At 45.6% G+C, this 13,834-nt stretch overlaps 1 protein-coding gene across 8 annotated transcripts in view; it reads left to right on the top strand.

Moving 5' to 3' along the window:
- The window catches only part of EPS15L1 (epidermal growth factor receptor pathway substrate 15 like 1), a 292,668-nt gene that overhangs the window by 87,512 nt on the left and 191,322 nt on the right, over nucleotides 1–13,834 (top strand). For all 8 annotated transcript variants that reach the window (XM_029610996.1, XM_029610995.1, XM_029610998.1 and 5 more), the window contains exons 7-8: nucleotides 6,211–6,336; nucleotides 6,611–6,670. In XM_029610996.1, coding sequence (XP_029466856.1) covers nucleotides 6,211–6,336; nucleotides 6,611–6,670 — 186 coding nt within the window. The remainder of the gene's footprint in view (nucleotides 1–6,210; nucleotides 6,337–6,610; nucleotides 6,671–13,834) is intronic.

The following is a 13,834-nucleotide window of genomic DNA, read 5'->3' as shown; positions in this document are numbered from 1 at the left end:
ATTGAGTACGTACAAGTAGGGGCAGGGTGGCTTATACATTGCATACTATCCATGGGAGGGTTGGGATAGTAAAGGTTGCTAAGAGAGAAAATTTGGGGTTACTATTGAACTAGACATAACAAGGTCTATCTATACCAATCATGAATAATCTTAGAATAATTTCAATTAATGCTAAAGGGTTAAATTCCCCACGCAAAAGAAGTCTACTTTTTAAGGAAGCGTACGACTGCTAGTTGATATGGTGTTTGTTCAAGAAACTCACTTGAGGAGAACAGATGGAGGATTATTGGGAAGAAATCGCCATTACCCCAAGGTTTTCTTAGCCCCTAACAACAGATCAAACAAATACTTTGGAGTGGGAATACTGGTATCTTATAAAATCTGTGTGGAATTCCATATATTGCATCAGAACGAAGGAGGACGTTGCTTGATAGTGCAAATGATTACTCCTCAAGGGAAGTTTCTTTTAGTGAATGTATATGGCCCGAACACTAATCATACAACATTTTATCAAAACTTAAAGGCCCGAATGGATAGTTTGAGTGGGGACTATATTATGGGTGGAGATTTTAATTTAGTTCTGAATCCTCACCTAGATACGTCTAAAGGACGAAGTTCTCTCCCCAAAAGCCAACATAAAGGATTACATGATTTACTTAGGCAAGTGGGACTTGTATATATATGGCGGTTGTTTCTACACACCAGTGCACAAGACTACACCTTCTATTCACCTCCCCATAATTTATACACCAGAATAGATATTTTTCTCAAAGTCACTGATGCATCAATAGGAATCATATCTTGGTCTGACCATGCACCCATCACTTGTGATATTAAACTGCCTTCAGATAATGCAGGCAAACATTTTTGGCGATGCAATGATTCTTTATTTCAAGACAAAATGTTTATCAATCAGATCTAATTAGAAATTGACAAGTATATTCAAATAAATGATACAGATGAGATGTGTACTGTATCAGTTTGGGAAGGTCTTAAAGTGGTAGTTAGGGGACACATGATTGCTAGAGCCTCCTATAAGAAAAAACTTAAAAATAAACAAAGAAGTGAACTTGAAGGGAAAATTAGGAAATTATAATCTCAGCACCAATGGCTTAAGAAACTAAGTGATCTACAGCAACTATATTCAGCTAGACAGGAACTGCAGAATTTAAATCTATCTGAGATTTCCCATCAACTAGACATTGCCAAGCAATGATACTTTGACGGTGGGAATAAAGCTGGGAAACTATTAGCGCAATCCCTAAAAAAGCAAAGGATCTCTTCCCAAATTCTTAAAATTAAAGATATAACAGGGAGCTACCTCTACCAGCTCAACCAGATTAGGGAGAGATTTGTGCAGTTCTATATGGAGCTCTATGAGACTGTTCAATCCATTTCTCTGAGAGAGAGAGATTCTTGTCTGGAAACCATATTGCTTTCCACTATAGATTAGAGACAGAGAGATGCCCTCAATAAAGCCATAGTGCCAATGGAAGGCCTGCAGGCTATCAAAGAGTTGAAACTGGGTAAAGCACCAGGGTTAGATGGCTATACAAGCAACTTTTATAAATTGTTTGCAATGTCGTTAGCCCCACTTCTTACTAAAACCTTCAGTGCATTGCTGACTGAAACCAACTTGGCCCCTCATATGAACATTGCTGGCATTACTGTAACTTCCAAACCTGGTAAAGATGCTACTCAGTGTGGGTCATACCGACCTATCTCCCTTCTCAACTTAGGACTTAAATTGCTGGCTAAAATTCTAGCTAAACGCTTAGGGACCTTATTGCCCAAGTTAGTACATGCCGACCAGGCTTTATACCAGGCTGCATGGCATCAGATAATGTGCGTAGAGTGCTGAATCTGATCTGGTATGCAAGGACCCACAAGATACCCTCTCTGCTTATGTCAGTAGACTCCGAAAAGGCATTTGATCGAGTCCACTGGGCCTTTTTATTTCAGGTCTTAGAAAAATACCAATTAGGGCATAATTTTATTCGCTGGTTACACCAACTTATGAAACTGGAGGCTGCCATCAAAGTTAATGGGGGATACTCCAAAGCTTTTCAGGTTGGGAGAGGTACACGACAAGGATGCCCCTTGTCACCTTTACTATTTGCCTTAGCCTTGGAACCATTCGTTACAAAAGTAAGAAAAGCTCAAGCAATACAAGGCATAGAAGTCGGGAGGACTGCTTATAAGATATCCATGTTTGCAGATGATATTCTTTTCACAGTTAGTGACTCACTATGTTCCTTGTCATCATTAACTGAGGAACTAAAATTATGTGGTGGGGTATCAGGTTTCAAAACAAACTTTGATAAGTCAGAACTATTGCCAATTTGGCTTTCCGCTAATTCCCCAAAACGGTAAAGGATAACTTTGCCTTTAAATGGGCGACAAAAGTTATACATTACCTGGGAGTGAATTTGAGTGGTACGGGGACGGATCTATTTTCATTAAACTTTAAACCATTAGCTAATAAAATATTTTTAGATCTAGACGTGTTGGCATTCTTACCATTTAACATGGATAGGAAGGATAGCAACGATTAAAATGAACATGTATGTCGAGGCTTCTATACCTTTTTCAAACTATACTTATGGAAATACCAGTGCATACTTGAAACTGCTACAAAAACACATTTTTTATTTTATTTGGAGGAGGAGGCCACCATGGGTTTCCAGGAGGGTCTTGTATCAGCCAAAAATTCAAGGCCTTGGGGGTTCCAGACGTTAAAAAATATTACCTAGCAGCTCAATTGAAAGCCATTGTTGAATATTGTGGAGCCTTTATTCTGAGAGAAATCATCTGGAAAGTTAGGGCTTGCCCCATTTGTTCAGAACTCTCTTCCTTGAAAAAGGAGCTGGCTGAAGTTAAAGCTGAATTAGCTGCAATAAAGAAAGCTTCACCCACTTTACATTATTCAGGAACTAGCCGTTAAGCCTGTAACAATGGGCTACATTAAAAAAAAATTTTTCGGTCCATTTCCTTCCCACTTCCTCCCCTCACTGTCTCCTCCCTCCCCCCTCCCCTCACTGTCTCCTCCCTCCCCCACTCTCTCCTCCCTCCTCCCTCACCCCCTCTCCTCCCCATCTCACTCTCACATCCCTCCCCCACCTCCCTCCCCCACCTCAATCTCACCCCCTCCCCCACTCTCTCCTCCCTCCTCTCAGCTCACTCTCTCCTTCCTCCCCTCACTCACTCCCCCTCTCTCAATCCCCTCCCCTTTCAGCTCATCCACACCCGACAGACGGGTGTGTATCGCGCTGTCCTGCCGCGATCCATTTCTCAGGATCACCCCAGGGGCTATCCATCTTCGCACGGTTCCTTCCTTCTTACCCAAAGTAGTCTCACACTTCTACCTCAACCAAACCATATCCTTAACAACCATGGAAGGGTTGAAGAAATCGGAAGCAGGTCCAATACTGCGTCATCTCGACATCGGCAGGCTGCTGTCCAGATACCTGGAAATGTCGGAAACAGTATGAAAGACGGACCACCTGTTCGTCCTTCACAGTGGGAAGAGGCAAGGGGAAGCGGCCTCACGGGCGACTATTGCTCGCTGGATCAAAGAAGTTATCAAGGCGGCCTACGTAGAAGCGGGAAAACCACCACCTCTACGAGTCAAGGCTCACTCTACCAATTATTTGTAAGGGTTTTGGGTGGATCCCTGGACCTGTGGCAGATGACCACGCCCACAGGGGGAAGTCCAGTGAAGGGGCCACAGGTCAGGCTCAGCGTAGGAGACACACACACTAGTTTTTTTATTATACAGGATTGGTGAACCACCAGAGTTGGCAGTAGTGAGCTGGAAAGTAGCCCGGTTGGGCTTGTAGTCCCTCAGGCTCTGGAACAGCGATCCCACAATGGCTGTGCTGTAATAGAGAGAACTGATATTGTGAGTAATAGCAGGATATGCAGAGTTCAGGAATAGAGCCTCGTTGGTAATGTACTCACGCAGCGGTCTGTCAGTGTGGAGCACAGGAACTGGAGTAAAGGCAGGCCCTCGAGGAGCGAGTACCTGGTTCCAGGGAATAGCTGTGAGAGATAGAGATGGTAACTCACAGATGTTATAGGCAGCGGTGTCTTCCTGGCAGAAGTGGAGTCCAAGTAGCGAGTCCAGGAACATGGGCCCTTGAGGAGCAAGTACCGGTTCCAGACTGCGACCTGAAAGATAAGAAAGAGAGAGAGGCCCCCAAGGAGCGAGTACCCCAAATAGAGTAGGTCCAAAGGAGGCAGAGTTGCAAGGTGCGGAGAGCGAATCCCATCTGTTAGGAAACCTTTGCTAACTCGATTAGCTAGCAATCGTGTAGGCCTTTTGTATCCCGTATGCATGATGTCATCACAGGGGGATGCCCCTGAGGTTCGCGCAACTGAAGGTACTTTGAAGCAGGGCCATGCGGCCCTACGGCAGCTGAACAGCATAGCGGGAGGCAGCGCCCAAGCCGGACTGGGGACGCCGGAGAGGACGGCAGGCAGACGCCGCGGCAGCCAAATGTCCGTCAACCGCAGGAGGGAGTCGCCAGAGAGGTAAGGAGGGTGGAGTGGAGACATCGGGCAGCGACAGTCGTAATATTGTGCTCCTTGGTGGAGGTAAACAGGGTGATCCGGTGACACAGGCTACTGTGCGGAAGCCAAGATTCCTTTGCCTAAACAAGATAGCTTGCTTTCCACTAGGGCTCAGGCAGTATCATGGGTGGAATTTCAATTGTCTCCTGTCAAGATTTGCCTGGCAGCGACATAGTGGGCCTTATACACCTTTTTCAAGTATTACTGCTTGGACTTTTAGGCTCAGGAAGATGCTGCCTTCTGGTCCACGACAGCCTCCCGCCCCGTTCGGGAGTAGCTTTGGTACATCCCACTCATGTGGATTGGCCTACTTGACTGCAGAGGAAGGAGAAATTACTACTTACCTGATCATTTCTTTTCCTTTAAGGAAGGCAGACCAATCCAACACCTGCCGTCGGCTGCTTTTAGTTCATTCTTTAAGTGCGGATGACGCAGTGTTGTCCCTGTTTATTCGTTGAAGGACTGATAAGTGTCATAACCAGCCGCTCAGTTTAGTGAATGTTAATTCTTTTGACTGAGTTCAGTGTTCCCAATTGGTTGGAAGCATGAGTGGTTGACTATTAATACTCATGTTCAAATATAATCAGTTTGTTCACAGTTTGGCTTTTCCAGAGAATACTGGTGGGCTGGTGTTGGGGCAGGGCTATATATCTGTACGACAACTTTACTCTATCTCCATCTGCTGGTAGAAGTGCATAATCCCTTCATGTGGATTGGCCTGCTTTCCTTACAGGAAAGGAAATTATCAGGTAAGTAGTAATTTCTCCTTATTGATTGGTAAAAAAAAACCATAATTTGCCAATCTGATTGACCCAGCGAATTTTTTCAACCCCTAAAGCTCCAGTGTGCAACTAAATTTCAATATCCGGTGTGATACCTCGATTGAGATCGAATGTCGGCATATAAAAATAATAAATAAATAAATAAACATCTGCTTTTGACTTTTTTTCCTTATTTTAAAGCACTGCAGTCAGTATTCCTTATCAGGAAACCCTAAATCCAAACACTTTAACTTTGCTGTTTGTGCTATTTTTAAGTTCCTAAAAGCCATTTCACAAGTTTTAATGCAAAATGTTTTTATTTATTAATTTAAGGCCTTATGTTTTAAAGCATTTACACACTTAAAACTAGGTTTTACATGTGTGAATGACCTTTACCCATGTAAGTGGGCTTTTGAAAACTGCTATGGTATATGCCGTTGAATTGTCAATAGGTTTTACCTGTGTTAAGTGCATTTGCTGATAGTATGTTAAGGTTTACATGCGTAACTCCTTTGAAAATTCACCTGTCGTGATTTTGACATTTCTAGAGGATTCTTTACAAGAGATTTTATACAGGCATGATGAGTCCCTCCTCCAGATTATGCTCTTGCGTTGATGCATGAGATAATAGGAGCTAAAATGACTTGTCCAAGTTTACAAGAAATGCCAGTGGCAGGACTGGGCACAAGATTCTTGGTTGCCAGTCCTTTATTCTAACCATTGGCCTGTGCAAGATAGGGTATATTAGTCTAAATGGAAAATGAACATACATGCAAAGGCAGACAGCAATCAGTCATTAAATTTATTTTGCAATGCTATTTTTATCTCTCACCCAGGCACACTTTTTTACTTATTCAGGCTATTTCTTACCAACTAGGTGGAAGAGAAATCAAAATTTGATGGTATTTTTGAAAGCCTCTTGCCTGTAAATGGTTTACTGTCTGGAGATAAAGTAAAACCAGTACTGATGAACTCCAAACTACCTCTGGATATTTTAGGAAGGGTAAGTATGCTGCAGGTTTATCCTTGTGCACATTTATAGTGGTTCCTGGTTCGTGATGGTTGTAGCGCAAAATAAAAGTACTCTTAAGAATAAAAACAAGAGAGTCAGGAAATAGACAAATTATATTTTGAATAATACCATCTCTGCTGCCTTCCTAGCCCACATTGGCTCAAAGAGCAAGAGCCAGTTCTGGGTCTCCTGCAATACCATAAGACTGGCCCCTGATTTTTGATTGACAAAGTAATCCATTAACAATATTCTCTCTCCAAATTAGGTCTGGGACCTGAGTGATATAGATAAAGATGGTCATCTGGACAGAGATGAATTTGCTGTAGTAAGTTAAGAGTGTTTCATTTTTCTGTTTTTTGATTGAGGCACATATTGGTTACTCTTGATCAAATAAGTTGTATTTCGGAATTGTTTTATAACTAGCACAAAACAAATCTGGATTGCAAATTGTTTTTCCTTGCTACCAAGTATATTTATCTTCAGATGCTGCTACCTTCTGCACCCAGTATTATGTGCTAGGAAACATGGTGCTTCATTATAACTACTGTGATTCTAAAATGATCTGAAGGCATTGCCCGCAATGTAAATTTTGTAATGAGTCTTCTGTAGCAAACTTGTTGCTTGCTTCTCGTCCTGTTTTGTTCTAAAGTGAGAATCACTATGTTCTGAATGTGAAGAATTAACACTTAAACCATCTAGAGGAAAGGAATATACTAGTTATTTACTGCCATGTGCATTTGTAATTATTTGTTGAAGAAACACTAGTTGTACCTTAGTCTTGACCATAGAATAGCAGGATGTTGTAGTTACAGAGTCTGTCACTTGTCATGGTATTTGTTTACTTCACCTACAGCTGAAAAGTTTGACATGTTTAAAAAAAAAAAATCCCAAATATTATTGGGTGATAATGCCTAGAAACAGCATGATCTGCTCTCACAATAATTGTTTTACAATATAAAGCAGCTTTCGTACTTGACGTTCTAGGCTGGCATCTGCAGCTCCTATATTTTTGAAGCTACGTTGTAAATTCAAGATTTTAGTATTAGCATTTAAAATCTTGAGAGGAAAGGGTCCTTGAAAAATCTGCTGAATTGGAATTGCTTGAACAGGAGTTTTGCAATCCCAGTACCCATCAAGATTTGCAGCTTCACTGGCTAAAGTCTATCGACATGTTAAGCCTCAGAATAGGTCCTTTTCTATGATAATACTTACACTATGGAATGAATTACCTCTGGAAATTAGAGGACAAAGATCTATTGTGTTTCTGGAAAAAATTAAGACACAGCTGATGACAATGAGATATGTGAGAAAGGGTTAATAGCTAGGATAAAGTCTATCTGTAAGGTATGGGAAAATAACATTTGGCTGAGCTGGATGTTTTGGTTTTATTTTGTTTTCGTTTCTATTTTTATTGTAATTTTGTTTTCTCACAGGACAAGCAGGATGGTAGTCCTCACATATGGGTGACATCATAAGGATGGAGCCCAATCACGAAAAACTTTTGTCAAAGTTTCTAGAACTTTGACTGGCCCCTACTGGGCATGCCCAGCACGGCACCAACCCTGCAGCCAGCAGGGGTCCCCCTTCAGTCTTCTTTTTTCCATGCTGCAGTAGCCTCGCGGTTTAGGAGCTCTGTGGAGATTCCTGACAGGAATTTTCCTCACAGAGTTAACTAACATTAATTGCCCCACAGGGGTCCCTCCTCTAACTTTTCTCCAGCTGCGGTACTCCGGTAAGTTTTTTGACAGTTTTCTGTCGATTACTGTCAAGTTTGGCCCTTGCGGTCTACTGGCCGTCGTCCGTCCCGTGGCTCAATTTTTTTTCTATGGCCATGGCGTCGGGGTTCCGCTGGTGCCCGGACTGTACTTGCACCATGTCTATCACAGACCCTCATAGTGTCTGTGTAATGTGTTTAGGCCATGAGCATGATGTCCTGACTTGCACCAAATGTGCCCTCATGACACCCAAAGGTCGCAAGGCGAGGATGGAGAAGATGGGACTCCTCTTCTGTGCTCACACCCCAACGCCGTCCATCGCATCGACGTCATCGGAACCAGCACCGTCAACGTTGCACCAGCATCAACCACCGTCTGGTGACCGTCCGCCATCGACTTCTTCATGGCCATCGGCACCCGTTACTTCCCCTCAGGATAGAGGGAATCGTAGGGAGAAACATCGACATTGGCATCGAAAGACTCGGACCGTCGATGGAGCGAAATCATCAACCTCGCCACCGTCCGAGCCATCATTGAAAAAACCCCGTCCAGGAACGGCACCGACCATTCTTGTGACCGGGGCATCGAGGCCACCCTCACCCGATCGGGGTTTGGGAGTCGCGATTCCGCCTGTAAAGGTGGTCCCTCCGACTGTGCCTCCGCCTCCCTCTTCTGTCACGGAGCCGGGGCTGCTTGCTCCAGGTCTCCGGGAAGAACTGGACCGGCTGGTCCAAGAGGCCATTGACAAGGCGATGCAACGACTCCAGGTCCCTTCGACACCGGCACCGATTGTGGAACCGGTCATCGACCCGATTCCTGCTATCCTGGATGGAGGCGCTCATAACCGCTCTTCCACCGGTGGTTCCCGGGTCTCCGATGGCTCCGGTGCGCTCCCCATTGACAGCTTCATCGGGAGGAGAAAACACCATTCCGCATTCCTCCTTCGGGAGTTTTGCCTCAGCCATCGATGCCAATTTGTCCCTCGCCACCGATTCATTCATCGGGGGCGATACGTACTTTGGTGCCATCGATGCCTTCGATATCGGCACCGATGCCCTCCAGGCCGTCCATGGTGCCCCGGCGATTCCTTTAATTTTCTCGGAGCCTTGGCCGGGGCCTTTGGGTATCCAACCCCCTTCTCGTCCTACAGGTCAGTCTGCTGATCCTTATGACACCTGGGGTGATGATACTTCTTCAGACACCGATGGCTTACTTTCACCTCCCTCTCCTGCTGAAAGTAGAAAACATTCTCCTCCAGAGGACCTTTCTTTCATTAATTTTGTGAAGGAAATGTCTGAGTTGGTCCCTTTTCAGCTTCGGACGGAGCAAGATGATAGGCACCAGATGATGGAGTTGCTCCAGTTCCTGGATGCCCCTAAAGTAATCACTTCTATTCCCATTCATCAAGTTCTTCTTGACCTCCTCAAAAAGAACTGGGAAAACCCTGGACCCATTGCCCCAGTCCATAGAAAAGCTGACACTACCTATTTAATGCAGTCAGCCCCTGGCTTTCAAAAATTTCAGCTCGACCACCATTCAGTTGTGGTAGAATCGGCTCAAAAGAAAGCAAAAAGGACGAAGCCTCACTCATCTACCCCTCCTGTTAAGGAACACAAGTTCCTAGATAATATTGGTTGACGAGTGTTCCAAGGGGCCATGCTCATCTCCAGAATTGCTGCTTACTAGCTGTATATGACCCAATACAATAGGGTCGCCTTCAAACAGATACAGGACTTCTCTGAAACCCTGCCTGAACAATTCCAAGACCAGCTTCAAATCCTTGTCAACAAAGGATTTGAGGCAGGAAAGCATGAGATAAGAACAGCTTACGATATCTTCGACACCTCTACTAGAGTGTCTGCAGCTGCCATTTTGGCAAGACGATGGGCCTGGCTCAAATCTTCTGACCTTCGCCCAGAAGTACAAGACAGGCTATATGACCTACCATGTGTAGGAGACAATCTGTTCGGTGAGCAGATCCAGCAAATGCTGGCTGAATTAAAGGACCATCATGAGACCCTTAAACAGCTCTCATCGATACCTTCCGACTTCCCCTCAAGACAGCCCTTCCTGAAGGACTCTAAGAAGTCATTCTTCCGTTCAAGGAAGTACTATCCTCCACCAGCAAGGTCCCGAACTACGAGGCCTTATCAAAAACCTCAGCCTTGCCAGGCTCGAAAGCAAAAGCCACAAGCAGCTCCCCAGCCGGGGCCTGCTTCAGGTTTTTGACTTTCACTTGGAGAGCAGCAGCCTGATTCCTCTGCCAAGCATACCAGTGGGAGGTCGATTGTGCCACTTTCACAACATGTGGCATTCAATCACAACCGACCAATGGGTGCTAGCAATCATTGCTCAGGGTTACCACCTAAACTTTCTGGCTCTACCACCGGACTCACCACCTCTGCAGGCATGGAGAGTATCCGACCACTCTGTCCTTCTGGAGTAGGAGGTTTCCCTTCTTCTCCAGTTAAGAGCAATAGAACCCGTCCCACTCTCGCAGCAAGGCCTAGTGTTCTATTCCCGGTATTTTTTGATCCCCAAAAAATCTGGGGGGCTTCATCCAATTCTGGACCTACTTGCTGTCAACAAGTACCTCCAGCGGGAAAAGTTCAAGATGGTGACCTTGGGCTCGCTTCTACCTCTTCTACAAAGAGGAGACTGGCTCTGCTCTCTGGACCTCCAGGACGCATACACACATTGCGATCACTCCAACTCATCGCAAGTACCTCAGGTTTTTAGTAGGCCCAAAGCACTATCAATATCGAGTGCTTCCCTTCGGACTAGCGTCTGCACCACGAGTCTTCACCAAATGCCTCGTAGTTGTAGCAGCTTTCCTCAGGAAAGAAGGTGTCCACATCTACCCCTATCTGGACGACTGGCTAATCAGGGCTCCAACCCAGCAGGCCGCTCGGTTGTCCCTCGATTTGACCCTACACACTCTAATTTCTCTAGGATTTCTCGTCAATTACGGGAAATCCTATTTAATCCCATCTCAAAACTTGTCGTTCATTGGGGCAGATTTGGACACTTTACAGGCAAAAGCCTTTCTACCTCGACAACGAGCGCTAACACGCATAGCCCTTGCTTACCAGTTGCAGTCTCAACATACAGCAACAGCTCGCCAATTCCTCATCCTGCTGGGACACATGGCGTCCTCCGTCCATGTTACACCAATGGCCCGTCTGGCCATGAGACTCATACATTGAACTCTGAGGTCACAATGGATTCAAGCTATTCAGCCTCTGTCGACCATTGTCCACATCACCAACTCTCTCCGTCTGTCTCTCGCTTGGTGGAAAGATCAGACCAATCTCCTCCAGGGACTGCCTTTTCAAGTGCCAGATCCTCAACTCATTCTCACCACCGACGCTTCCAACCTCGGGTGGGGAGCCCACGTGGACAATCTACAGACACAAGGATCTTGTCTCCAGAGGAAGCCAAACATCAGATAAACTTCCTAGAACTTCGAGCAATGGCGATATGCTCTCAGGGCTTTTCAGGAACACCTATCAAATCATGTCATCCTGATTCAGATGGACAAGCAGGTGGCCATGTGGTACATCAACAAGCAGGAAGGCACAGGCTCCTTCCTCCTGGGTCAAGAAGCTGCACAGATTTGGGCGGAAGCGCTCTCCCACTCGATGTACCTCAGGGCCACCTACTTGCCGGGAGTGGACAATGTTTTGGCAGACAAACTGAGTCGCGTCTTCCAGCCACACGAATGGTCTCTCAACCCCTTGGTACCGACCTCAATCTTTCGCCAATGGGGATACCCCCAGATAGACCTCTTTGTGTCCCCTCAGAACCACAAAGTGGACAATTACTGCTCCCTCATTCGGAGCAAGCACTCTCAGCCCAGAGATGCATTCTCCCTCTCGTGGGCAACCGGTCTGCTCTATGCATTCCCTCCACTTCCTCTTCTTTTGAAGACTCTCGTGAAGCTACGTCAGGACAAGGGAACCATGATCTTGATACCACCTCACTGGCCACGCCAAGTGTGGTTTCCCATACTCCAGGATCTCTCCATCCACAGGCACATTCCCTTGGGAATGGATCTGCATCTGATCACTCAAAACGACGGATGCTTACGCCATCCCAATCTTCAGGCCTTGTCCCTGACTGCATGGATGTTGAAAGGTTAATCCTTCAACCACTTAACCTTTCAGATTCGGTTTCTCATGTCCTGATTGCTTCACGGAAGCCTTCCACAAGAAAATCTTATTCCTATAAATGGAAAAGATACACATCATGGTGCACTTCGCAATCCCTTGATCCCTTTTCCTGTCCAATCCCAAGGTTTTTGGACTATCGCTGGCATTTGTCAGTCAGGTCTAAAGACCTCTTCCATTAGAATGCATGTTAGTGCGGTAGCTGCCTTCCATAAAGGTGTCGGGGATGTCCCTATATCAGTACAACCCCTCGTAACACGCTTTTTGAAGGGCTTGCTTCATATCAAGCCACCTTTACGTCCTCCGGCCCCTTCTTGGGACCTTAATCTGGTTCTCGGTCGGCTCATGAAACCACCATTCGAGCCTCTTCACTCCTGTGACCTAAAATATCTCACATGGAAAGTGATTTTCCTTTTAGCTATTACTTCAGCTCGCAGGGTTAGTGAATTACAGGCCCTAGTTACCTATCCGCCTTACACTAAACTCCTGCAGGACCGGGTGGTACTCTGCACTCACCCTAAATTTTTACCTAAGGTAGTTTCGGAGTTTCACATTAATCAATCCATCATACTACCTACCTTCTTTCCCAGGCCCCATTCCAATCCAGGGGAACAGGCTCTGCATACCCTTGACTGTAAACGGGCTCTAGCTTTCTATCTAGACCGTAAGTTGCCCACAGGAAGAGCACTCAGTTATTCGTCTCTTTCCATCCCAACAAATTAGGGCAACCTGTGGGTAAGCAGACTCTCTCCTCCTGGTTGGCGGACTGCATAACTTTTTGCTATCAGCAAGCAGGCATTCCTTTTCAAGATTGTGTTAAAGCACACTCTGTGAGGGCCATGGCGACTTCAGTAGCACACCTACGATCGGTGCCGCTTCCTGACAATTGCAGGGCTGCCACCTGGAGTGTTCTCCATACTTTCGCAGCCCACTATTGCTTGGACAAAGCCGGAAGACAAGATTCCATCTTCGGCCAGTCTGTCCTGCGTAACTTATTTCCAACGTGACGTACCCACACCCTTCCGCCTGCCTGGTGGGGTTCAGGATGCCCTCTACCAAATTCCACCCCATTTGTTGTGCCTGTTGCACGCCGTTGGGTACATTTGGTGCATGTTCGGACATCTTCAGCTCGGTACTCACCCATATGTGAGGACTACCATCCTGCTTGTCCTGTGAGAAAGCAAATGTTGCTTACCTGTAACAGGTGTTCTCACAGGACAGCAGGATGTTAGTCCTCATGAAACCCGCCCTGTGGTGTTGGGTTCGTAACGTTTTGTTGTTTTATTTTTTCGGCACTGCCTATAGCTATCAAATAAGACTGAAGGGGGACTCCTGCTGGCTGCAGGGTTGGTGCTATGCTGGACATGCCCAGTAGGGGCCAGTCAAAGTTCTAGAAACTTTGACAAAAGTTTTCCGTGATTGGGCTCCATCCTGTGATGTCACCCATATGTGAGGACTAACATCTTGCTGTCCTGGGAGAACACCTGTTACAGGTAAGCAACATTTGCTATATTGTTTTATGTTTCTTGTATGTTGCTGTGGGTGATTTTTAAAGAAAATCTGGAAAGCAATTCATACATTTTATTAAATAAATTAGTATTGTGC

The sequence above is a fragment of the Rhinatrema bivittatum genome, chromosome 8, assembly GCF_901001135.1.
Source record: "Rhinatrema bivittatum chromosome 8, aRhiBiv1.1, whole genome shotgun sequence".
NCBI lineage: Eukaryota > Metazoa > Chordata > Amphibia > Gymnophiona > Rhinatrematidae > Rhinatrema > Rhinatrema bivittatum.
This window is presented reverse-complemented; position numbering and strand designations above follow the sequence as displayed.